Source organism: Zingiber officinale, chromosome 1A, assembly GCF_018446385.1.
Source record: "Zingiber officinale cultivar Zhangliang chromosome 1A, Zo_v1.1, whole genome shotgun sequence".
Classification (NCBI taxonomy): Eukaryota; Viridiplantae; Streptophyta; class Magnoliopsida; order Zingiberales; family Zingiberaceae; genus Zingiber; species Zingiber officinale.
In genome coordinates, this window is record NC_055987.1 from 50,315,267 (window position 1) to 50,342,607 (window position 27,341).

Consider the following 27,341-nt stretch of genomic DNA (forward strand, 5'->3'; position numbering starts at 1 on the left):
TCTTGTGCTTGTTTTTCTTGGGCATCTTGCCTTTTTTCCTTTTTGAGTTCTGGGCAGTTCTCTTTTAAGTGTCCTTCCTTTTGACACTAGTAGCATTGAATCCTTCTTCTATTTCTTAGATTTTTCCTATTCTGCATTTCTTTAAATTTGTTAGATCTAAAGAATTTTCTGAAATTCCTTACCATGTAAGCTTATTGATCTTCTTCTGAGTCTGATTCTGGTTCATCCTTCTTGGTTGCTTATAGTGCTATAATCTAGCATGTTTCTTTTGTTGTACCTGCACATCTGGTTTCATGTAATTCTAGAGTAGAAAAGAGTTCCTCTAAGGTACTTACCTCCAGGTCCTTTAAGATGTAGTAGGCGTCGATTATTGAGGACCATTCTAGAGTCCTGGGAAAGGCATTGAGTGCATAGCATATCGAGTCCCGGTTGGTTACCGTTTCACCGAGGTTTTTAAGTCCGGTGATTAGTTCTTTGACCTTCGCGTGTAGATCAGCTACCTTCTCACCGTTTTCCATACGGATATTCTTCAGCTTGTTCCGAAGTATGTCTCATCTTGTGAGTCTGGCTTCGGATGTGCCTTCGTGGAGTTCCAAGAATTTTTCCTGGAGTTCTTCATCCGACAAGTAGCTCCCGATGCGATTGACTTCTTGAGGCGGCGGCATGCTCAGCAAGTGATATTCCACTTGGTTATTTGTTACGGAATCATTTTGTTCTTTCTTCGTCCAAAGACTCTCTTCCTTCTCTCTGTTTTGATTTGTAGGAGCTAGAAATCCATATTTGATTATTAAACGAATCTCAAAATCAGTTTTTAGAAATACCTCCATTCGGCATTTCCAGTGCGCCAAGTCTCCCTCAAATTTTGGTGGAATGATGCTTGGTTTGGCCATTGGTTCCTTTGCTTCGGTCAGCGGTTAGTCCTTCTAAAGCGTCCTTACTCTGATACCACTTGTTGGTCCTTTGGTAGCGGACAAGAGGGGAGGGGTGAATTGCCCTGCAAAAATAAACTCAACCATTTCTCGACTTTATAGCTTAATTAAGAACACTTGTAATAATAAAAAAAAGAGACTAATTAAAAGGACAAAAACACAAGGAGAATTACCTGGTTTGCAATCAAGAGATTGCTAATCCAAGGAAAATGAAACGCACTTTTCTAAAGATCTCCTTCGGGTGGAGTTGCCTCTTACAACGTTAATAGCTTGCACACAATAGTAGAATAGAAAGAAGAAAATTACAAGTTGTTATATGCACTACTGAAAGCAGAGCTATATTTATAGCACTGTTCTAGGCACCTAGAAGGGTTCTGGGCACTTGGAGTAGGATAAAATTCTATCCCCGACGCGTCAGTCAACAGACACGTCGAATTTGATAAGATTGAGGTTCCGAGCGCCCGGAAGGGTTCCAAGCACCAGGACTCCGGCCACCCGAAATGGCTCCGGGCGCTCGGACCTATAAAAGTCAACATAGTTGACTTTTTCAGTCTGGGCCCTCTGCTCCAGTTCTGCTCGCCTCAGTCCGGGTCTTCCACTCTAGTTCTGCTCGCTTGGATGATCTCGACCATCCGGAATAGGGCTCACACGAACCCAATTTTCAGCCTTCTCCTCGAGTAGCCTTCCTCCCTGACTTTTCGTCCCTCAAACGTCGCGTACGTTCTTCTTGTCTATCGGTGTACTCTTCCGCGGCACCTCGTCCCTCGGACGCACCAAGCCCGTCGGCTCTCTCCCGTGCCGTCCTTCTCACTAGTCACGTCTTCCGCTCGACTTCCTGTGCTCCTAAGCTCCTGCACACTTAGACACAGAGATTAAATCAAACGGGATCTAACTTAACTTTTTTTATCACATCAAAATAATCTTGGGGTTCCAACATTATTCTTATTTTATTTTGTTTTTCCACTGTGAACTTGATTTTCAACGAGTCTTTTAAAATTAAAAAAAAAAAAGAGAAGTTTTAAAATTGCACGTGATTGACCCTTTCTCGTGTACAAATAATCCTAAAAGCACAAAGGTATCTAGCTTACACCGACTAATCCTGGGGATGACCGATCCGATCCTACAAAAGTTTTTCACCGACCATCAGGGTAAATTAGAAAGTGCTCGCATTAGAAAGTGATGATACATTCATACTTACAATGTAAATTAATTATTTAATTTATATAACATAAATATTAAACTTCCAAGGTAAAGTATGTCAACATATAGCTCCTAGTAAGTTAAAGAGTGACAAATTTATTATAATAGATAGAGATTAAATTTTAGTAGGCACATGTCCTCGGAAAATCTCCTCCCACTCTTAGTCATTTGACGATCTATTATAAGATGAACCTATAATTTATCTTTCTTCGTATAATCTAAAAATGGATAGTAAAAAAATATTTAAAATAAATGTAATCATCTTTACTATGGTTAACACAGTTGTGCCAACTCCGGATATTAGTTTTGAGTGTCCAAGAGACCCTCGAGTCTTAATGAGAAAATTTCACACCAATTGAGTTATCCTTATTTATTAATGACCTCCATATCTATATCATCAATTAAATATCTTATTTTTTAAATATTCTAAATTTTAGGATCAAATATTTCATAAATTAAATATTGATGAGCCCACCTATTAAATACCCAACTTTCAAATATTTTAATTCCGTCATTAAATATATATTTTTTATTTTTTTTAACAAAATAAAGAGAGAAAGAAATCATCGACTATAATTTCATGTCTAGTGATTTCAAAATCTTTTTTCTAATATTTTTTTAATAGGAAATATTTGAGATTAAAAATATTTAGAAAAATATTTCTACTAAATATCCCTATTATGGTACTATTATAGAATTACTAGCAGGTATGCTCGAGTCTTATATAATTTATTTCCACGTGGGATACTCTAATTCCACAAAGTGGGAAGGTGTGACTAGTTTGGTATCGTATCGTTTAATTTTCCGATTTTATTGAGCGGATAATGTTAGACATCGAAGCCCTTCGTACTTGGCATATCCCGCAACGTGGCATCAGCCACCACAACTAACGCCGTCAAACTGACCACCAACCCGCTCGTGCCGACATCCCACCTCATCCGTCATCCTCACCCAATCACTTCCTTCCACGTGCACACCCAATGCCGTCCTCCCGATCCCCTGCTCGAATCTCTTTGCGGATCGTGTATCTCCTCCACTTTATTGGCATCCCCTGTGGTCCCGGTATTTGTTAACCAATGGTATGTCTAATTTACAAGGAACGTCCCAGTGGAAGGACAGGAGTCGTAACATCGGACGCCAGGGCTCAAGTTCCAATTCAACTGGGCGCATCCGTCCAAGTTCCGCCGTTCACTCGACGCCGTTTGGACTTTTGGGTAAGCGAGAGTCGAGGCTCGAGAGGCGGTGCACGTTCGCTCTCTATTAATTCGCCCCCTTTTCCTGTTTATTTCTTGCTTTCTGCTCGTCGTCGCCAATTCGTCGGCGAATCTGAGGGCTGGAAGAAGGATAGTGATGGCGGAGCAGGTGGAGATAAAGGGCGTACAGGTCACGCCGGAGAAGGCTGCGGGCGAGGCGGAGCCCAACGCCGTCGAGCTCACGGCGCCCGCGGGTTGGACCAAGAAGGTTCTTTTTTTAAGGATTCCCCATTCTCTTCTCAGCGTTTGTGTTCTTATTTACAATTTTTTGATTTTTCGTGTCCTTAATTTGTTCTGTTTCTGGTAGCTAATTGCAATTCTGAGTTTAGGTACTTGGTTGTTTTTGTGGTGTGTGCATTCTAGGGTTTGTTGGCTTCATGGTTGCTTGCTTATTTGTAGTAACAGCGAAGGGAGCATGGCACTCCATTAGGGTTGTGTACTGGTGTTTAAGCAGGGTGAATATACTGCAATCAGCTCTGAAATTTTTTTCTTATTTATGAAAGTTCATATGACTTATTGGAAGGAGCATTGTCAAGAGAATGATGACTTTAGGTTTATCGTTAAAAAAGAGGTTCTTTTCCTGCCAAACTCAATTAGGTACTGCAGTTTCTTTGCTAAGCAGTGAGATCTCTTTCTAACCTACCCTTTGGTTTTATTGTAGCATTAATCACAGATGCATGATGAAACGTGTGGTTCGACATAACTTCTTCTTAGGCATACTTTAATTTTATAAAGCATTTAATGCATTGTATTCAGAAAATAAATGCTTTCTAATTTGTGATTATTGATAGCATCTTTATCTTTTGCATATGGATCTAATATGTACATGCATGGCAGATGTTTTATTCAATTTACAATGGTATTCTATATATACTATTGTAAAAATTTGCCACCCTTTAATATGAACAATGAGATTGCCATGCAAAGTATATAGCACTTGTCAATTGAGGACTGACATACATATTCTATTTTTGAATGTGTACTGGACTTTTTGATTAATTAAGATGTATTCTATTTCTGTGAGGATAGGCGTTATCCTATAGCCAATAAGATAGAGCTGGCCCCTATGATGATTTGTATAAAAATTCATCTTTATATTTGTAGTTATTCTCTAAAGGAAAATTCTAGACTGAATATTCAAGATAAATAAGTATGTGTTTCATATCTTTTCTCAAACGCATAGTTTCCTACCTTCCATGCCTTTTCGATCATGCCATTTATTTCTTTTATGTTTTCTGTCTAAGATTGTTGATGTGAAATGCAATTAAAAGAAAACACTTCTGTGCTGGAGTTCTATTTGCTGTTGGCAGATGCAAATCTGTCGTTATATTTCTTTGATTTTATCCCATTTATTACTGTTCAAAGATATATTTATTAGCTAGACAAGTTGAATAGATTGGAATTGAAGATGTGACAGATAGACTGTGATCAAATAAAATTCTAAACATAATTGAAAGCAATATAAAAGATCTGGATATAACTTGCAACATTGTCTGATCCTAAATAGAATAGGTCATAACTTTTTTTTTCCCCTTCATTGGGCTTCATGAATAGATAGGTCTTCGAATAGATAAATAACTTTGGTGCATCATTTTAAATAAATATGTTTATAATTAGAGTCAATTTATATCTATAGTTTGAGGCATTTATTTGTGAAATATTAGTTTTCTAGTCTTGTGGTGATGCTTCTAAATATTTTTTTTTCTGTTATTCCTTTTAATTGTCCAATTATATTTGATCTCTAAACACTATCATCTCTTTTCTTTACCTTCAAATATTTTCTTGTCTTTTGTAATATTTTGTTTGTATAAATCCACTAAACAAAATATTGTCTAGAGTTCCTACTGTATACCAGCTCTCGTTGATTAGGGATAATAACTAATTGAATTATGTTTTCTTGCATAGTAATAAACTAATTTTCTTTTTCTTTTTAAATTTCACTTTCCATGTTCCTACTATATGCATTTAAGACATAGGTTACTGAATGTCATTATGGACGGTAGATTTGCATTATCTCTGGTTTCTGATTCCCTAGAAAGCATAGCAATCAATTGTGGCTTTTTGGTTCTTCGTTACTGAACTGAGTATCTGCTGACTCTTTATTTATGGAAGTTTTAAAATAGTTGGCTTGTACCCTTTTGTTGAAGACTTGAAGCGCCATGAATTTGATGTTTAAAGATCTATTTTAAAACAAATTGAAGATGGTTGTCTGTTGTTCTAACCTATTTTAAAATGTAATGATATACAACCCAGTTCCTGCCTGTTAGTTTAACCTTCTGCTTTCATTCAGTAGGCTGAAAGTTAATTTCATCTTTACTGTTTGTTTTCTCCACACAGTTGAATGTTATATATATTATTTATCAATGTTGAACAGAGTGAGCTCTCTATCATGTAAGTTGTTGGTACCCATATATGCCTTTTGCTGGACCTGTTTGTGTGTAAGGCAAAAAGACAGGTGCAAGTTGAGTTCCTTAATAGAAAGGAAGAAAGAAAATAAAATCAACAACCCAACTAATTGTGAGTTCATTGTTTGGTTCTTGCCATAAAGTCCTGAAGATAATCTGCCATTGAACATCCCATTGAATTTCCTGCAAACCCATATCACTACTTATTAATCTGGATCTTTAAGCTACTCTTAATTGTGTCAAATGTTGTTTTCTTCGGTCTCTCGACCCTTTATTCTTTCGACTTTAAATGATTCAACTAACTAATTATACAATTGATCATTTTTTGAATGAATTCATATGTTATTAATCAATTTTCTTATTTCTATTCTATTGGAGTCACACCTACCAACTTCCTGAAAAAATTTCTTGTTACTCATGTATTTTAAGTATTTTCATCTCTTCTGCATTATCTTGGGCATTTCTTGAATTCCCCTCCATCCTTCACCAAAAGGTTGGTTTATTTGTACCCTATTATAATTTTTTTCTTTAGCCTAAGAGGCACATGACAATCATAAGATTCTAGAAGTTAGTTTCTGAAATGTATAAAAACCATGCACAAATTTTTCTTCCGTTCTTGATATTTCTATATTAATCATCTTATTAAATAATTAGCATTTACAGTTGACCTCCTAGGGAAATTGATTTTCAGAAATTTTACCTCTTATTCTTCTTTCTGTCATCATCTTCCATAATTTCATTGTCTCAGTTAACTTATCTCTTAATAATCTCTTAATAATTAAAACAGTATTGGATGCCAGTCCTAGGCCATGAGGAACTATACCCTTGTCTACCTTTATTTTTAAGATGAATTTTAGCTCATTGCATTAGCCTGTTGTAACATTATCTTATTATTTAAACTTGTATTCTTAAAGCTTCTTGGTCCCAAGTTTAGTCCTTTATACTTGTTCAGATTTTTTTATATACATCCTTCTCCACCAGTTGGGTTTGCCTTTTAAAACTCTACTTTTGAACTCTCCAAGAACTGAGCTTGTCCTAATTTTCTTTGTGGTTGAAGTCACCTAACATTTAATAGAAAAAAATGTTAAAATCAACTTCGTGAATCTGCACATAGTTTATCTATTTTTTCTTGTAAGGAAAATATGTAATGAGTGTTTTTTTTTTTACCTTGAAGAGGGAATAGCAGCTTGTTTTTGTTCGAACTCTTCCTAGTAGAGGGCTGCTAGTGCTTTGTGATTTATATAGCCTTTGGATCTACTAATAGCTTACTTTGCTTTGCTGCACTTTGGAGATTAGAAGCTCTAACACTTCAAGAATATCCTTTGACACCCGTCAAGATTTCTTTTCCCATAGCATTCACACTGAATTTGCTATCATATGGTTTTTTTTTGGCTCATAAACCATGTGCACTGCTTTGTAAAATATGAGTGTTTTTTTTCTTTGATGGGTGATAGTGCTGCATGGATTTATTATCCTAATGTTGGGTAATATTTTTCATTTAGTTCGCCTTAATTTCTACAGCGTGCAATATCATCAATGTAGCTGGATCATTCAACACTTCCAAGCTCATTCCATTTTGGATACGTTAGTAATATGTTTGTTGTGTATGCTAATAGTTTGTGCTGAATGAGGATGGTACACCAAGAAGGAATGAGATCCTCTTCATATCACCAACTGGTGAGGAGATTAAAAGCAGGAGACAATTACAACAATACTTGAAGGCACACCCTAGCAGCCCATCTTCAGCTGAATTTGACTGGAGAACTGGTACTCTCATACCCTCACGCATTGTGCCAAGAGCACATACACAGTTTCATATTTCATCCATACAAGGCCTGCATGAATCAGCATCCGCTTATTTTAATTAATCGTCAGGTGACACCCCAAGACGCTCAGCAAGAATCAGGGAAAAAGCCAAGGCTGTGGAGGTCCCAGAAGATGAAAAGCCTAAGAAGCGAGAAAGAAAAGCAAGCTCAAAGAAAGAAACCAAGGAGAAGGCTACTGAAGGAGATGAAGCTTCTCCAGTGAAAGAGGACATCACCACAGAAGCTAAAGAGGATGTTTCGATGCAAGAAGTTGCTGATGTTGAAACTAAAGTTGATGATGATGCAAATAAAGCCATAGAGGAGGGTGATGCAGTTGGGGAATCACTTAATGAAAAGAAAGAAACCAAGGAGAAGGCTACTGAAGGAGATGAAGCTTCTCCAGTGAAAGAGGACATCACCACAGAAGTTAAAGAGGATGTTTCGATGCAGGAAGTTGCTGATGTTGCAACTAAAGTTGATGATGATGCAAATAAAGCCATAGAGGAGGGTGTTGCAGTTGGGGAATCACTTAATGAAAAGAAAGATCCTGTCCTGGAAAGCAACAGAAGCGATGAAAATAAAACTGAGTCAAGTTCAGAGAATAAAGAAGAAGCAACACCTAGAGCTGAACCTATTGTATCTTTGCCAGCGGATGACAAAAACAGCAAACACGACTCTGAGGAGGCTTTTACAGGAAAGGAGAAACATGATGGAGATATTTCAACAGATAATAGCAAACACGAGGATGCAGTCCTGAAGGAACTCCCTTCAGCTAGTTGTGGCGATGCACAGCATCTGCCGAAAGCTTCTCCAGTTAATTGTTAAAACGGTAGATGTTCAGCTATACTGTGGCACTGCCCTCATTATTCCTTAGCCTATGATGAACAATGAACTATTTTTTCCTCTTTAGTATGAACTTATTTAGTGACAGCTAGAGTTTAGTAGTCTAGCTGCTTCCAATAACGTATGTTGTACCCTGAAAAGGCAACATCTGAACAGGTTGTTGTATCATGCACCACTAATATGGAACATAATCCTTGAAAGATTTGTTAGATGTCCGGTAACGTCATTTTTAGCGTTTATGTTCAAATTTTGTTGTCCTTTTTAGCATTAAGCTGTGGGAAAAGAAAAAATAATATAAAGGATGGATGATCTCCAGTTCATTACATGCTTATGTAACCTGCAAAATTGTTCACTCCAGAGAATTTTGTTCGCTTGAGACTAGTTAGCATTGTCATTGGCGAAAATGAGATTAATTATAATAATATAACAATGAGCTACCGAACTTGGTGGACGTGACAAGAAGGTTCACCAGCAAGCCAAACAAGCAAGATGAACTTATACAAGGAAGGTGAACCAAGTTCTAACTGATATAAATTACACTGAGAAAGAAGCATTTCATTGCATACCAGTTAAGCCTTTGAGAACAATGGAGAGAAGAATCATATTCAGAATGATTCTGATAATTTCCAAAAAATAGAACGCAAATAAGAGATTGGATCAATCAAATCTGATAACTGTAAACAAAGAGGATCATAAACAAGTTCAAGCCCAAGCAGTTTCAGCAAAGATGCTAGCAGTCCTTTTCAATTATGCTGTGAATGGAAAAGTTCTAGCCATTCCTGAATGCAACAATGAATAGCAAGGTTTCTTTGTTCTAGCAAGTCTGCTGCCAAAGAAGATACCAGCACTGTTGTCTGGTGCACTGCGCGTGCAAACAAGCTAAGCTAGTCAAAGGCAACTGCCTGCTCATCTCTGTGCAGAATGCTCCTGAATTGACAACACAGTTCTTCTCAAACTGGTTTTCGTTCGTTTTCCTAGCAAAGACGTCAAGGATTATCATTCCCAAAGTTGGAACCAAGATTTACTGTACTCTGTTCCTTGTCTCTTCCCTGATGCAGTATGTTTAGGCACGGTACTCACCTGAAAGGTGGATAGTTTGAGTTTATCTTTCCAGATCAGACTGCCTTTCAATGTCTATCTAGCAACTCAAAAAAGATCAAGATCCCACCTCATTATTGTCCAAGTAGTACCTCACTTTTCAGTAGAAAATGATTTTCCTACAGCCTTTTTGCTATTTTGTCCTATCAGACTACTTTTGTTGTGAGTTAGAAGTGTTATATGACCAAACCAATCTGTCCAATTCCAATTCCAATTCCAATTCCAATTCCTAGTTTAAATTTCTGAAGAGTCTGCTACTTTGTTCACTATGAGTTTGTCTCGCGGTCCTCTCTCTTTCTTGTGTCACTGCAGCTCTTGCAAACAGCTCTGGATTTTGCTGTCGCCTGAGGATTCTAACGTCTTCCTCAAGAGGGCAGCTTTCTTGCTCGGTATTTTTTTTCCTTAAAAACAAAATCTCCATGATCACTTTTCCTTGAACTCACTTCTCAGGGGAACACTCCAATTCAATCCTTTCACGTCAATCGCCATTTCCATGTGTTTGTTAGCAGTTGGCTCCACCATTATTTTTATTGACAGGATTGACGTTCTGCCGTTGTCTTCCCACAAATCTCTTCTCCCTTAAGAAGAGAGAAGAAGGAGGTGGAGGAGGAACAGGAGACGGTAAGCCTGCGATGGAATCTTCTGCCTCAGAGCCAACAGATCATTCATGGCTACTGTCGCCGTCACAAAGTGTGGATCTATCCCTCACGTTGGGACTGTCCTCGGCCCTCACGGCCAGCAGCCGCGAAAGCAGCTGCCGCAGGCTCTTCCCCTGCCTCTTCTGCAACAAGAAGTTCTTCAAGTCTCAGGCCCTCGGCGGCCACCAGAATGCGCACAAGAAGGAGAGGAGCGTCGGCTGGAACTCCGATCGCCACCACCTTCACCCCTCGTCCTCCGCTCCCTTCCCCATCGCATCGCACTCGTGCAAGCCTGCCCCCTGCTCGGCAGGCCTTCCGGCCACCAGAAGCGCCGCACCTTGTTTCGACAGCTGGTTCTTGGCGAGCAGAGAGACGGCTGACCTCCTGAATCCACGACGGGAGCCCGTCCTTCTCAGCTTGGACGCTGCTAGTGCTGCTGCTACTGCTGGTTCTTCGGCCGGCGAAGGTAGGTGCAACCTCGATCTCGCCCTGAAGCTCTCTTCTACGCGTTGAAAATCTCCAGCTCGATCGATGCTATTCGGTGTGCCGTAGACTTGTTCAGATGCTTTAGATCCCCTGACTTGAATGGGCATTCATTTCCGGCGTGATAATTAACATTATGTATATGTTTAAAGCCATTGACGAGCTCAGAAATGGATTCAGCTTCTTCTGAAGCTGAAACCATTTGCAGAGTGTTCCATGCGATGAGTTTTACGGGGGCATCGTCTAAGAAGAATAAAACGATAGAAATCATAGATTTGTTGTGTCTCTCTCGCTTATTATTGTATCTTCTTGAGTATTGATTGCAAATAGGATAGGTTGCCCTGAAACGATATCTCTCTCGATATACATAGATACACACGTGCTGCGCGATGCTACAGTAGTAACTGTGCACGTCGCCCAACAAATCAGTTTTATTTTTTTTATTTTTTAATTAAATAGTTAAGATTTCTTAATTGAGTTATAATTTTTAAACTATTTTTTTTTTATGATTTTATCTCTAAGTTCATGCTTTTAAATTGGATTATAGTACTCTCAGGATGTAGCATAGACGATGGGCACATGATATCTCTGGCATAATATTCAGGAGTCGATTCTCAGGAACTAACGACCTGGGGTTTAACCAACCATGCATCTGACGTCTGTGAACCTGCATGTACCTCCCTCTATATCCGTGAGACCGGTGCTAGAGAACCGTTAATGTAGCGGATCTACCTTTTTTAAAAAAAATTGGGTTATAGTGTTTAGTTAAAAGAAAAAACTTAAAAATGAAACAAATTTAAGTATTTATCGAATATTGTAATAGGTTTAGGGGATATATTAATGTATTAGGAATTTATATAAGGAAATGTTGATTTTTTTTAAATTTAAAATCTAAAAAAACATCATCTTCGTTCTTTTCTTGTTTTTAATTTTAAATTAGAAAAATTAATTAAAATATTTTTTTAAGATTTTATTTCTACGTTCAGACTTTTCAATTGGGTTATAATATTCAAGCTAATTTTTTTTAAAGATTTTACCTTTATAGTTCAGACTTCCCAATTAGATTACAGTATTTAGTTAAAAGAAAAATTAAAAATGAAATAAATTTAAATATTTATGGAGTATTATAATGTGTTTATGAGATATATTAATGTATTTGAGATTTATATAAGGAAATGTTGATTTTTTCATTCAAAATTTTTTAAAAAAATAAAAAAAATGACATTGATGTCCTGCACGTGCACAGTCACATACTGTATGGTGTGTAGGATATCAACACTCCTAATGTATAGAGACATGAGGAGTAGCACTTGTGTGATATTTATGGATTTAGTGATTTGTAGTTGGTGATTAGATTACAGATTTGTTGTTGATGATCTTATGGTGGAGTAAGCCTGTGGTACGTACATTATGAGTCCTTGGCGTTACCATTTAGGCATACCGTGCCTAGATGTTTACATGAACTCAATGTACTTGGTATTCTTAGGGTTGGATCAGTTTTCATTGTCTTTATTGGCGATGTTGTTATCTATTCCCGATCCGAGGTGGATCACGTACACTAGCTTCGTATAGTTCTAGAGATATTTCGACGGGAACATCTATATGTGAAGTTAGTAGTACGTATTGTGATTGTCTTCTGCGAGATTTCTGGACGCGTTGTCTTTAGTAGAGAGATATTAGTGGATCCATGGGACTTAGAAGTTGTTATCAGTTGGAAGTAGTCGTAGTCTATACCGGAAACTCGCAGCTTCCTTGGTCTAGTTGGATATTACTGGAGATTGATTGAGGATTTCTCCAGCATTAGACAGTTGATCGGACTGTCTAGGAAGGGTAGGAAATTTTCCTGGATAGATGCCTGCAAGATCAGTTTAGATAGCTGCACCTGTCTAAGCGGTATTTTCTAGCGTAGACGGATTTGCACTCTACACAGATATATTGTACCTAGGATTTAGTGCAGTTCCGATGTAACATGAGCAGAGTAGTCTTGTGCTAGTAGGTAGAATTCTCAGGTAATGAGAATTAGATTCTCTTTCTTCGTGGGAGATTATGTGTGTTTCTGAGTCACTTCTTATCCGGGAGGAGTTACTGCAGGAAACACATTGATCTGGATTTACGATACATTCGGGTGACATCTGATGTGTGGAGACATTGGAGCACTCTTATTGGTGGAACGATATGAAGAAAGACATCGCGGATTTTGTAGCTTGATGTCTATTATGTCAACAAGTGGAGGCTGAACATCAGAGGTTAGTAGGATTACCTCCAATGATTTGGATACTAGAGTGGAGTTGGGAGCATGTTATGACGGATTTTGTTGTGGGATTATCCAAAACATGGAGAGGATATTATGGTTTGGGTAATCATTATTGGGTGACGACTTTGCTCCCTAGCCATCGATTTGTGGGACGGATTTTTTTGGATTGAGTATTAGGATTATACTGTGGAGAGATTATCGGACCTTATGGTATATCTCTGAGGGTTATATTAGATGGAGATCAGCGATTTCATCTCATGGTTTTGACTGTGGTTACAGCAGATTTTGGATTAGGAGTTTCACTTTAGTATAGATTTTCATCTCAAACTGATGGATAGTTTGAGCGCTCTATACAGGTGTTGGAGGATTTATTGATAGTGGATTTTGGATTTTACAGGTGTTTGATTTATCCACAGTTGGCTAGATTGCAGAGTGGGAGTAGCAGGAGCAGAGTGAGCTCATAGCTCACAGAGTCATCATTATTCACTTGGAGTTGGATTGTCATGGTTGGAGATATGCTTATGATGTTATGACGGAGTAGTGGATGAGGAAACTATTTGGATGTTACCCTTGGATGAGGATCCCTGAGTTGACCAGTAAATTTGGGGACCAAATTTTTATTAGTGGGGGAGAATGTAAGATACCGCAAAAAAAAATTAAATAATAAATATTATTGGAAGAAAAATCTTATTGGCTTTTTTAGCAATTTTTAGAAATTTTTCGGGATTTAAACGGAGTCCGTATGACCCGTTTTGAGGGGATGAATTCGGGATACAGTGGAAGCCTGTTTGGAATACTCAAATTAAGTGGGAGTTGATTGAGGAGTGAACTTAGAGTTTGATTAAGTTAACTCTAAGTATTAAATTAACCTTAAATCCCTAATTGCTTTTCATTTCTTTTTCCCGATCCAATTCTTTTTCCCCTTCGCACGCGGCTTCCTTCCTCCCGAGTTCTTGCGTTTTCCTCTCGGACGATTGCCGACCCAATGGAGCATCCCCCGGCAACGATCGACCCTCGGTAGCACCCCATCTCTTTCATTGATCGAGCTCGCTTAGAGGTCATTCTTCCTCCCGAGTCGATGCATCCGCCCGGGCAATCCCTAGTTGGAGGGAAGGAAGAACCCTAGCCGTCGACCTTTTCTCCAACCACACGGCGGCACCGGATCACCGCGAGCACCAGCGACGTTGCTCTTCAGCCTCTAGCCAGCTGTCGTTGTCCCTCCTCTGTTCATGATCAGTGCCCTAGCTGCCATCGTCGTAGCCCTCTCCTCTTGGTCATCGCCAACGACTAAAACCGATGCCTGATCCCTGGTCCGACATGAAGTTTCTGACCAAGCAATATTAATCCAGCAATGTGACCTAAAGGTGAGGGTTAGTTCTTGATCTTGTGCTCTGTTGTGGAAGTGTTAAATTTGGATTAGGGATCGATTGAGGTGAGCAATGTCTCTGTTCATTAGAGTTTCAGCAAATCAATTTCTCTACAGCTAGGTTTGGAATTGATTTTTGGAAGGAATTGGTGTAGGGTTTCTTTAGGTAGCTGTCGGCAAGAGGTTCTTGTGGGCTGTGAGATACTGCATTGCTGCTCAAGATTCAGTGCTGGTCCTTTCCTGGTGATCAGAAGGCAGTTTTGGTGAAGCTATTGGGGTTGCTGTGTGTTGCTGAGTAGGTGATGCATTCCGATTAGGTAACATTATCTAATTGGATCTTTTCGTTTAAATCTAAGTAATTAAATGCTGTTGAGGTTGATATAAATTTATATATGATTTAGGGTGATTGTTTGGATGGCAGTGGCCAAATGACTTCGACGGTGAACCTCTTCAGTTGAGAGTGATGGAGAAATCATCCAACTCGGATTTAGGGCTCTTGATTTGCTGTGTGATCTTTCTTTAGCTGAGGATTGAAAGAAGGGGGTTGTTAAAGTTGGTTTTCATGGTAAGCACAGATCCGATCCATAGATATATTGATATAGGTTTTAGAATGTGTCATTATGTAGTGGATTGGTAATTAAGGGATGAATTTAGAAGGGTTTCCCTAATTAGATTGGGGAGTTTTATTTAGCTATTTGCTACTTATGTAATTAGCTAAATATATTATGTGATCGCAGGACTTTGATTCGAGGCGAGTGTCTCGATGTGGGATTGGTCTATCTGACACGATCGACAAATAAAGGCAGGTATTTCTTCCTTGGCCTCTATGTAGTTTTTCTCCACTCTTGATATCTACTCTGTTGTGATTACACGTGTAGAGTATGTCTTGTAGGGATTGTCGGGTTGTTGGTATTACCATGCTGATTGGGTATATGATGTGGATTGTACATAGGTGGGTATGTGTTATAGGAGTCATCTTGTTGACCGTGTATTTACATGTAGTGTGTACTTACGTATTTGTCATGTACTTTTGAAGGAGTTGTGTTGATTGTATGTTTGGGGTATATACACATGTCTGTTGTGTTTTTACTGGAGGATACATGTTGATTGTACTTATATTTTGTGTACATATGTCTGGTGGGATTATTGGAGATTTTTGGTTGATTATACATGTGTAGTGTGTACATATGTTTGGTGGGATACGTGGAGGTATCATGATGATTATATTCTTGTTGGAGGTATTTATGAGGTTTGGGGTTGTTGCATGGATGATGATTATATATATATATATCATGTTCATCATTTATTGCATCTGATAACCATTATCTCCCTTGTGGTTGAGAGAGTCATCAGTTGATTTGGGAATAGCACCGCACACTCGGCCACTCATGGGTAGTGGTAGCTGGAGCAGTTGCTGCTAGTCCTGTCGTGCCACCCGGTCACGAGGTTTTTGTGAGATCTGGCGTTGTGAGCAGTCAGGGACCCTGATGCTATGTAGCTAGATAGCTATTAGCGGACTGTCCGCCTCGACCACTATATAGTGGGCTGGAGGGTAGTACAGTCGTCACAGACCCAAGCCTCTCGGCCATACAGGGGTCGTGGTATCTGGAGAGGTGGCGGGGTGACCATGGAGCATGCATGCACTTTTGCATATGATACGCGGTGTATCTGGGGGTTATATTTGCATACATGCCTAGTAAATACTAGTTACATGTGATTGTCGTTGTTGCATTTGTTTGCGATATGGTTGTTGCATTTGGTTGTCATGCTGTATACATGTCATTTATTTTACATGTATATGCAGTCGTATTTATATTGCACAGGTGTCACGGGTATATCTGTTGCAGATCCAGTGAGTTTACTGATATTTGTACCTTGCGTCGATTTCAGATTGGGTATGTATTTACCATTATGTCAGTAGTGGTTTGTGCAATTTGCATGTCAGTTATGATTATGTCGGGTTATTACGTCAGGTATGTTCAGATGCATTGATTATGATAGTATGATCATGTTCTTTATTTCCTACTGAGACTGTATACTTTTGATCTCCATGTTTTATTTATAGACCGTGCACTATCTTGTCTATTACCCGCTGAGTTACCTATACTCACCACCGCATGTATACATTTATGTTTTCAGGTAGCTTGTAGATGGTTGGTGTCGCTCGGAGTATCCTGTCTGCCGAGTCCTACGTCACATCCGAAGATCGTGTTTGTTTTCTTTTGTATATTATTTTCTTATTTTTGGCATTGTATTTGTGTATAGCCATGTGGCTATCTTATGGTTTTGGTGTTGTATTTGTGTTTAAGCCGTGCCGGCATGCATTGTATTTATTTGTGTTGTGTGGGCTTTCCTTCGTTTTTTCCGTTGTGTTTTAGTACAGCCGTGTGGGCTGTTTTATATATAACTGCGTGGTTGTGATTGTTTCATTCCAGCCGAGTGGGCTGTTATTATAACTACGTGGTTGTGTATATAAATATTCCAACCGCATGTGGCTGATGTATATTTTGTTTGTAGTTATGCTTCATATTGTCACCGGTACAGGGGAGATGCTGCCGGATTTTTGTCTGGCAGGGACTCCTTTGGGGGCGTGACAATTTTTGGTATATATATATATATATATATATATATATATATATATATATATATATATCCATTCGGAAGCTGAGTCAGATGAAGGCTGACAAATATGGCATCAGTGTTGATGGAACAGTGACTTTAACACACCCTATATGTGTGCATTGGAAACTTAGATTCCCACGTGGAACCAAAGGTCTGTGGTAATGGAAATGGTGGTACTTGGGTCTTACACATACTCAGACAAGTACATGGAGCGTTAGAGATCAAAAACCAAGGAAAAGGTCCCTGGCGTAGGCCCTCTGACACTCAAGTCAGGTCCTTTTTCTGGTAAAACAGTGTATGAAGGAAGGAAAAAAATCTGTTGAAGATGTGTGTGGATGTGCACGTACCTAGACACTGAAGAGAACCTCTCTTTTTATACGAGTCTGCCTACCCTTTGAGCCTGCACACTGTCAGAGAATGTCGAGTGTCAGGGCATGTCAAGTGAGGGAGGATATCTGGCGGCCTCCCATTGGTAGGAGGAATGTTCTACTCTTAGTATGTGGCAGAACATTAGAATATTCTCTAACTCACGGTAGTTATTCTCTGACAGGAGGTTAAATTCTCTAATGTTGTTGTCGCTTAGCGTTATCCGTCCTGCCCAAGTTAACCCGTAGACAGATTGACATGATTGCTCAAATACGGTGCAAGAACTGATCCTGGATGCCTTGGCCCGTGTGTCGTCGGCCATGGGTTCACTACAAGAAAAAAGGTTAAAGACAATAGTTTTTTACCGTTGTGGTAGGCAATTTAAAACTGTTGTTAAAGGCCCTGTTATTAAAAGCACACGCTCAAAGACAACAGTGAAAAACCGTTGTCTTTTCTTTGAGTGTATACTTTTAACAACAGTTTTATACTGCATATGACAACGGTGAAAAATCGTTGTCTTTTTTTAGATAAAAATAAAAAAAAATTAATATATAATTTTCTAGTATTATAAATCATTCAAAATACTAAATTTGAAAATAAAATTTAATATACAATTTTCTAACATTCAAAAATAATATTTACAACACATGAGATTTTTCTGCTTAGATGCTAGTGAAGAGGTGGCACTGTAGCTCCCAGTGTTCCTTGACCTGCTAAAGTCTTTCTATTTTTTCGACTTTTTAGCATTCTTCCCAATACTCTTGAGGACACCTGCTCGAATAAAGATATATATTACAAATTAGAAATCAAAATTGTACACTAGATTCTAATTACACGGCCTAAATGTCACATAACCATCAAATAATTGAAATGTAATATTATTACATTTCATGCATCTCAAGATAAGCTTCTAAGAAAAAATAGATCTCAATAGAAGAATAATTGTATGAAAAAAATAGACCTCTTGCAACTCTCAGCAAATTTGAAGGGCATAGGTGATAATAAGAGATAGATTTCACATCAAGATTCAACCTTTAAGAATGAATCATGTGAATCATGAGCATATGCAGTTGTGACGGGAATAAAACATCATAATTCAAAAATCTGCAAGAAAAAAGTGAAAAAGAGGGACACAATTTGCATTAAGAAGTGATTGATCACACAATATTAAACATTTATCTATAAGGAATCTGAACTTTTTACACAATTAATAATGAAAACAACCAAACTATTTAGAACTATTATGAACACTATATAAAAGAGTTAAATTATTCAAAGTATACATGTTCCATAGACATAATGAACTATTATGAACACTGCATCATTTTCCTCAACAACAGAATCTTGCTGAGATTCATTATGAACGAGAAGTTTGATTTACATAATTGATAGTAACATGTATGCAAAAACAAAACAACTAAAAATTGTAAAACAATAAATATGAAGGTCAATACTAAGAGTTACTCAAGGAACATGAATTCTTGCAATCAAGCAAGAGTTAGCAACTAACATAGAAGCTCAGTAACTGAGAGAAAAAAATCCCTGATGACATAGTTCAAAGCCAGAAAAACTGAGACAAAACAGTTTATCAATACAAAACAATATAATACCATGTAGTAGATGAAGTTTGGAATTGGGTGGTCTAGAACATCCAAGTCGGCAGCTTTATCAAAAGCATTGATGAACATCTACAAAATCAATAATTAGGATTCCATGCCAAGTCTCTATAGCATTTACAAATCATGACAATCAGAAAAGGCATTCTTATAGTTAAAAGCCACCATAAATTTGACCAAATCAAAAGGAGCTATAATAATGAAGCATTGTGCATTCATAAGAAAGTACTGTAGCATCATACATGGGTTTTTTTCCCTCGAGATGGCTGGAAACATTTTGACACTTTGCATGTTTGGCTACTAATTTTAGGTTGCCCATAAACTAGGAATTGGATGTGGGTCAAAACCAACAAACATGTAAACACAAAAGACTCGAAAAGCTAAGACCCAAGCCTTGCCTTGGCTAAACTGGATATAGGAGTAACACATGCAAACTAAATAACTAGAGGCCAGAAAACAAATAGTGCATCTATGCCAAAACATGTTACTGAAAAAATAATGATATATATTTTTTAATATCTCTAGTTCACATAAGACAAAGCGTGTTGATGAGACTTAATCTCCAAAACATGTTATAGGAAAAGAATGATGAAAACAAAAAATTGAATATCTCTGGTACACATATGTTCACAACTATGAAAGTGGAAAATGTTTCCATGATACATTAACACTCGTAAAATGGGGAGTTAAAAATACAGTATCAAGCAAACCTACAAAGAATATCTTGGCAACAATGACCATGGCTGGGACTGGCTTCCACAACAAAACCAACTATAGAGAGATCTGCATACAATTGAAATAAAATGCTATCACTAGAATGCATAAAACTGTGAGATCTTAAAGGAAAAGCTAATGAACAGATGAAAATCATGAAAATGAAAAAGGGTAACTATAAATAACACTACATATAAGAGATGAAGAGATCGAGCAGGACAATGAAAGTTACACTATCTAAAAATTTATCAAAAAACTAGGGTTTGTTTAAGAGAACAAAAAAATTGATGCCTTCAACCTTACAAAATAATGGACCAAGGAGGATCGGAAAAATAAAATCAATGAGCAAAAAAATCATTCACATCAAGACACACTGTTTGAATCACCTAGAATACCAACAACTAGAAGTAGGAAAACCAACGACAGACATGGTGAAGAATTACCAAGGAGGACGAAGAAAAGCAAGGAGGATCGAGAGGATAATACCTTACCCTCACCCACCTGAGAGTTCTGGGAAGGAGCGGCTGCAACAAGGAAGGCGTCATGCTCCGTCGGATGATGGGGCTCTAGCGGCAGTGAGGCCATGTGAGATGGTTGGGAAGGCTAAGGGATAAGGAAGAGCAGTGGAAGCGAAGAGCCCCGTGCGGTCGCAAAGTGAGTAGCAGAGGAGACGGAGGAGAAGAGGTCGACAAAGGCATCTGTGGCTTCGATAGGCGTCGGTGAAAACAGTCACACGTGACTGAGAGAGGAGGTGGGAAAAAAATTTAGGGTTATAAAATAATTTTCGTCGTCTTAGACACCAAAACACATACATACACAACAATTTAATAAAATTGTTGTCTATTACTATACAAACAATATTAATAGTTATCAACCATCGTTGTACCAAAAAAATAATCTCAAAAATAATGATTTTAAAAAATTATTATTTTTGACCTACATAAGACAACAGTTTATTAAAATCCGTTGTATTTTACAAAACAAAAATATCCAACAACAATGATTTTCAATAAAACCGTTGTTAAATGGAAAAAAAATAATAATTTTTTAAAAAATTATTGTCTATTGGGTGTGATTGTATCTCAAATTTTTTGTAGTGAATAAACAACAGTTAATTAAAATTGTTGTTGTAGATAAAAAAAAATAAGCTCATAGACAACAGTTTTAAAAAAACTGTTGTCTTTGACATATATAACACAACAGTTTATAAAAACTGTTGTCTTTTTTCAAGAAAAAATAGTCAACAACAACAATTTTCAGTAAAATTGTTGTTAAAAAGAAAAAAGACAACAGTTTTTTAAAAAACTGTTATCTATTAGGTGTTGTTGAATTCCAAATTTCTTGTAGTGGTTATCAAGGGACTACGCCTGATCAAGATGAAGAGAATGAGTTGTGCAGAATAGACCGGGAATCACTTGAGACTATGATCGAGATCTGAGCCTGCATGACCCGACCGGGGTAGAGCCGATCGGGGATTGTCTAACATATATGCCAGGGCCATACATAGAGACTGAGCTACTTGAGCTTGGATAACCTGAACAGTTGTCATGCCCCCAAAGGAGTCCCTACCGAAAAATTTCGACAGCATCTCCCCTGTACCGATGACAATATGAGGCATACATACAAAATACATTAGCCACATGCGGCTGGAATATACAAATGACCACGTAGTTAATAATGCAACCCACATGGCTGAAACATAGCATAACCACACAGTTAATAATGCATCTCACTCGGTTGAAGCATAGCACAGTGGAAATCACAAAGTAACGAACATGAAATGAACAAAACAACTAACTGCGAACCGGCTAGGCTTGACACAACATTATCAAACCAATACAAGATACCACAAGATAAAACTCTAAGTTGACATCAAATTATTACAAAATAAAGATCACAAAACCAAAACACAAATAGCAAAGGAAACCAAAACCAGAAGATCATCCTCAGATGTGACGTCGGACTGATGGACAGGACCTCCAAGCGACTCCATAAATCCTTTACATGCTACCTAGCGAAATAAACCAGTTTACGGAGTGGTGAGTACTAAGACTCAGCAGGTAATAGACAGATAGTGTATGAGTATAATAAAGAACTAGAGATGCAAAGGTATACAGTCTCGTAGGCATAAATAGTAAATACTATAGTGATATCATAATAAGTGTCCATACCTGAAACCACATCCTAAGCTAGTAATAGAAGGTCAGGTGTAGCAAAGACCTGCTACAATACTACTCATAACTACATGGGTAACATGTGAGGTATATACTTATTAACAATAAGTAAGCCGTGTCTAAACACATACCACAGGTATATAACTCAACATAAGTAAGCATATCTAACATATAGATATACTAATGTCATAGCATAAGTAAGCAACAGCAGAATAAGTATGCAACAACAGCATAAGTAATTAAGCAACAGCAGTATAAGTATAATAACAACAGCGTATGCATAGATGGTCACCTCGCCCACCCCTCTGCACCACGACCCCTGTATGGTCGAGATGCCATATCGATGATAATTGTACGACACTCCAGCCGCCACTACTCTCGAATGACCGAGTGGACAATTTGCATAGTAGCTATCTAGCTACGTAACAATAGGGTCTCTACTGCTCGCAACTCCAGCCGCCACTACCCATGAGTGGTCGAGTGTGATACGACAGGACAAGAGGCACACTCCAGCTACCACTACCCATGAGTGGTCGAGCGTGCGTCCCCTGGCCAACGACCCTCTCAACCACAAGGGAGACATGGTCGCCAGCATGCATGCAATGTCATGACGTGTAAAGTGCAGTAGTCATCATATATATATAAACAGAAAACAGGTATGCTACATGAATCCAACATGCTCAATAAGGTATGTAAACATACAACATTCAAAGCAAGTAAACATGGTATCCAATATCCATATATCCAATATCTACTATCTAGTATTTGGTATCTGGTATACTGTATCTGTATATCCAGTATCTAGTATCTGGTGTCTGGTATCTGTTAAATATCATAAATAGCAACAAGAGACTGTATAGATACAGAAACGAGTAGCTCAAAGATTGAGTGGAAGTATCAAACGCAGGAAAAGTAAGAGTAGAGTCAAGATGAACATAGTAACTATCTGAACATTTAGCTCATACACCAAGATCAATATTCTAAAGAGATAAAGCAAGAAATATCCGCCTTTATCAGTCGATCATGCTAAATAATCTCATGTCGAGATGCTCATCTCTAATCGAAGTCCTATAAATCACATAATGTACAATTTAGCTAAATGCATATGACATTAACTAGCTAAACTAAATCCCAATCCCAAATAGATATGTCTACTTCCTTTAATCTTTCCAATCATAATCTACAATCCATTAGATCGACCGCAATTAAAACTATATTATTCCTTCACATTTCTTCTTTTTAATCCAAGATATGAATCAATGACCCATAGGATCCTCTAACAACATAGATCAACTACAATATGAATCAAAGGGAAAAATATACTAATGGAAATTTACACTGATGCCTGGATAAGGATAGATTGCCTCCAATCCGCCATTAGCTCTAATCTAAACCATCTCAATTATTAGATTAGATTTAGCCATCAACCGTAATCAAAATCAACTATTAAACATGCATTTCATATAAACAAGGAAATCAAGTTTAGCTAGGGTTTACCAAAGCTTTAAGAATCGATGCCTACTGGTGGTTGTTCAACGGGGAATCTGTCGAAACAGTGGTGGCTGAAAGATGGCACTGGCGGCGTGCTACAGAAATGTCGGTAGCTCAACCCTCGTGATGTTAGTAGCGGCCAAGGCTGGCGATCGGAGACCGAGCAGCGATGACATCAAAAAAGGGCAGTCTAGCTCTGGTATCTCATGAAGTGGTGACTGTGATAACGGATCGGCGAAGGTGGGTTGATCTATCGCGAAGAGAGGATAGCGGATATGCATCAAGGAATACAGAGGATATCGCTCGGCCGTTGGTGATGATAGATCGGGAGGCAACGGGTAGCAATCGGGAGATGGGGCAGCATCATCAAGCTAACAGCGTCGCCATACACCCAATATCTAAACTAAAATAAATGTTTACAAAAATCTAGACTTTTAGTATACACTCTAACAATCTCCCACTTATACTAAAAGACTATGCTGTCATAAACGCTGCATACATCTAATTCTCATTCCTTCAACATGTCGATCAAAAGCTTTTGCCGTAAGGGCCTTAGTGAAAGGATTTGCCAGGTTATCTGCTGATGCAATTTTGGTGACAACAACTTCTCTTCGCTTTACGATGTCTCGTATCAGGTGGTACTTACGCTCTGTGTGTTTACTCGCCTTCTGGGCTCATGGTTCCTTCGAGTTTGCTATTGCACCACTATTATCACAATAAATTGTGATGATTTTGGACAAACCAGGAATCACATCTAAGTCCATTAGGAAGTTCCTAAGCCATACAACTTCTTTGGCTGCCTCGAAGGCTGCCACATACTCAGCTTCCATGGTTGAGCTGAAACGCAATTCTACTTAACACTCCTCCATGCTATGGCTCCACCTCCTAAAGTAAACACATAGCCTGATGTAGACTTACTATTGTCCCTATCTGATTGGAAGTCAGAATCTGTGTAACCTACGGGGAGCAGATCATCCACTTGGTATACCAGCATATAATCTTTAGTCCTTCTCAGGTACTTTAATATATGCTTTATAGCAGTCCAATATCTCTGTCCTGGATTACTTTGATATTTGCTAACCATGCCCACGGTAAAACAGATATCCGGTCTCGTGCACAACATAACATACATTAGGCTTCCTACAGCTCTTTTGATGTCTTCGGAGACATCTCTTTAGATAAAATACTTCATGCATAAAGGGTAGAAAACCTTTCTTGGAGTCTTGTATGTTAAAACGAGCTAGGATTATATCGATATATGAAGTTTGGGATAGGCACAACATTCTTTTCTTACGATCCCTTATTACTTTGATCCCGAGAATATGTGCACATTCTTCCAAGTCCTTCATATCGAATTGCTTGGACAACCATACCCTTACTTCCAACAACACTTTGATATTATTTCCAACTAACAAAATATCATCTACGTATAGTACAAGAAATACCACCACATTTCCATCACACTTCTTGTATACACAAGATGTTGGGATCTTAGATGGCTAGAGGGGGGGTGAATAGCCTCTTAAAAAAAAACTTAGACAGAGAGTTCTACACAAAAACTAGTTAGCACAGCGGAAGTGGAAAACTAAAACGAAGGAAGAAAAACACACACACAGCAGACACAAAGATATACGAGGTTCGGGGATAACTTGCCCCTACTCCTCGGCGTGTCCGTAAGGTGGACGACTCCTTGATCTTCGGTAGATCGCACCCCGGATAAATTCCGGCTAAAGATGTCTCCTTCTCGGTGGAGCAACCTCTCAACAGAGTCTCAAGAAAGATCTAAATTAAAGCACGAGACTTACAGAAACTCGGTGGCAAAGGAGAATAGAAATGCTTACAACCACGCGAGTATCAGTAGCAGAAAACAGAGATCGCAGTTCACCCGAGAGCTCAAGAACTTCGCACAACAGCACAGACTTTTCTTTCAAGCTTTCTTCGTTGTATTGTTCTTGTTTCCCTCTCGCTGTTTTTACTGCTTCTCAAATCTGATCTCTGCTGTCACAGATCTGGTCAAAACTGCGCAAATCAGCGCTGCAGCCAATCCCTCTTCCTCCTTACCTGGTTCTCTGAACTCACACCAATGATATCACAGTCATCACTGGCGTCCAATCGCAATCGAAACCCAGTGAACGTTGATGCCTCAAATTCATCTGTTGCAGCAAATCACAGTGTAAAGAGCACTTGTCTTCTTCTCTTAATGAAGCTCAATTTGAAATTAACCATGAGAATGTGACCTGCAACTTGCAAGCTCAAAAGACTCACAGCAGATGGTTAAAAACAGATGGTGAAGACAAATACGGCAATCAGAAAAAGTACATGCAAAACAAACAACACTGTGGATCGGTCCGCTGTTCGATCATCTGATCGGTCTGCGGACCGATCAAGAACTAATCTGATCGGTCCCGGATCGATCAGATAGCGCTGTTTAAAATGCGCGCAGCTTCCTGCGGACCGATCGAGCACTAATCTGATCGGTCCCAGACCGATCGATAGCGTTCTTCCCAACGCTTCCGATCGGTCTCGCACCGATCGAAAACCTGATGAGGCTATCGATCGATTGATCGGTGCGATCGACGCAATCGCCGAGCCATCGATCGATTCTCGATCGGCGACCGATCAGTGTCCAAGGTTTCACCGGATCCCGGCACCGATCGGTGTCCAGTTTCACCGGATCGGTCCGTCGACCGATCCAGACTGACTCAGTCGAGCCCTCTCTGACCTAGTCCGGAGAAACGAGCTCCCTAGCTCTCTCTGACTTCATCTGGTCCTAGAGAACGAGCTACCGAGCCCTCTCTGACTTCGCATGCCAAGCTTCCTTCTTGGACTTTTCAACACCAGATGTCCAATCACCCTTGATCCATCTGGATTTTCCCTTGCCTGGCTTCACTCACCAGGACTTGCACCTAGCTTCACTCACTAGGGTTTTCACCTGGCTTCACTCACCAGGACTTTCCAACTGCCTAACATCCCAGTTAGGACTTTCTCAATCAGGTCAACCTAGTCAACCTAGATTAGTAATTAATCTGAGTTAAATATCTGATACAAACTTAAATCAGTGTCAACAGCAAAACAACATCCAGGTCAGACTGTATCAACACAAGACTCATCCGGATACTGAATAAATCCATATAACTGGATTACTTCATTAAATCGGATGTTCCAAGACCTTGAAGTTTGCTTCAGTCCATAAATAGACCGATTGAGCTTACATACTAGATGCTCTTTGCCCTTTGCAATAAACCCTTCTGGTTGCTTCATATTGATGTTTTCTTCAAGACTTCCGTTAAGGAAAGTTGTCTTGACATCCATTTGCCAAACCTAATAATCCATATGAGCAGCAATAGATAAAAGTATCTGGATAGACTTAAGCATAGCTACTGGCGAAAAGATCTCCTCATAATCGATTCCCTCTTTCTGAAGATACCCCTTCGCTACAAGTCTTGTTTTGAAGATTTCCACCTTCCCATTTGTCCTTCTTTTCCTTTTGTAGATCCATTTACATCCAATAGCTTTTACACTATTTGATGGTTCTACTAGCTCCCAGACTTTGTTAGAATACATAGATTCTATTTCTAAATTCATTGCTCTTTGCCAAGATGCTGCATCTTTATCTTAGAGTGCTTCGTCATATGTTCGAGGATCAGGTTCATGTTTACCTGGGATCAAGTCCGACGACTCTCCCAAAAACATGAATCTTTCAGGTTGTCTAACAACCCTCCCACTACGACGAGGTACTGTCTGTTGTTGTGTATCATTTGTGATACGTATTGCAGTTTCTTGTGATATTTCATCTTGCACTGTTGGTACTAAAGTAGGCATGTCCTCTCTCATTTCTTCTAGAACAATTTCACTCATAGGCTTATCGTTCATTACACATGGCCAGCCATAAGCTTGTGCTCCAAGCAAGGAAATATTTTAAACAAAATTAAAATCTCTCTTTTAAAATCCCTTTTGTGGATAGTTATAAAAGGAATATTTTATAAATTAAAATCTCTCTCTCTTTTAAATCCTTTTTATGGATATCTATAAAAGAAAAGATTTAAAAACTTAACATTTTTACTCCAAGTTTAACCCTTGTGTT

The 27,341-nt window shown here is 38.7% G+C and overlaps 2 protein-coding genes across 2 annotated transcripts; both read left to right on the forward strand.

The window, feature by feature from the left end:
- The first annotated feature begins 3,436 nt into the window (after positions 1-3,436).
- LOC122024786 (methyl-CpG-binding domain-containing protein 11-like) lies at positions 3,437-8,661 on the forward strand. The gene is made up of 3 exons (XM_042583491.1): positions 3,437-3,590; positions 7,404-7,554; positions 7,663-8,661. The coding sequence occupies exons 1-3, from the start codon at positions 3,480-3,482 to the stop codon at positions 8,415-8,417; spliced, it is 1,017 nt and encodes a 338-aa protein (XP_042439425.1). The 5' UTR covers positions 3,437-3,479; the 3' UTR covers positions 8,418-8,661.
- Positions 8,662-9,724: 1,063 nt separating this feature from the next.
- Positions 9,725-10,961, forward strand: LOC122003390 (zinc finger protein KNUCKLES-like). Its single transcript, XM_042558545.1, has 2 exons — positions 9,725-9,922; positions 10,071-10,961. Exons 1-2 carry the CDS (start codon positions 9,802-9,804, stop codon positions 10,682-10,684), a joined length of 735 nt encoding a protein of 244 aa, XP_042414479.1. The 5' UTR covers positions 9,725-9,801; the 3' UTR covers positions 10,685-10,961.
- The last annotated feature ends 16,380 nt before the right edge of the window (positions 10,962-27,341 follow it).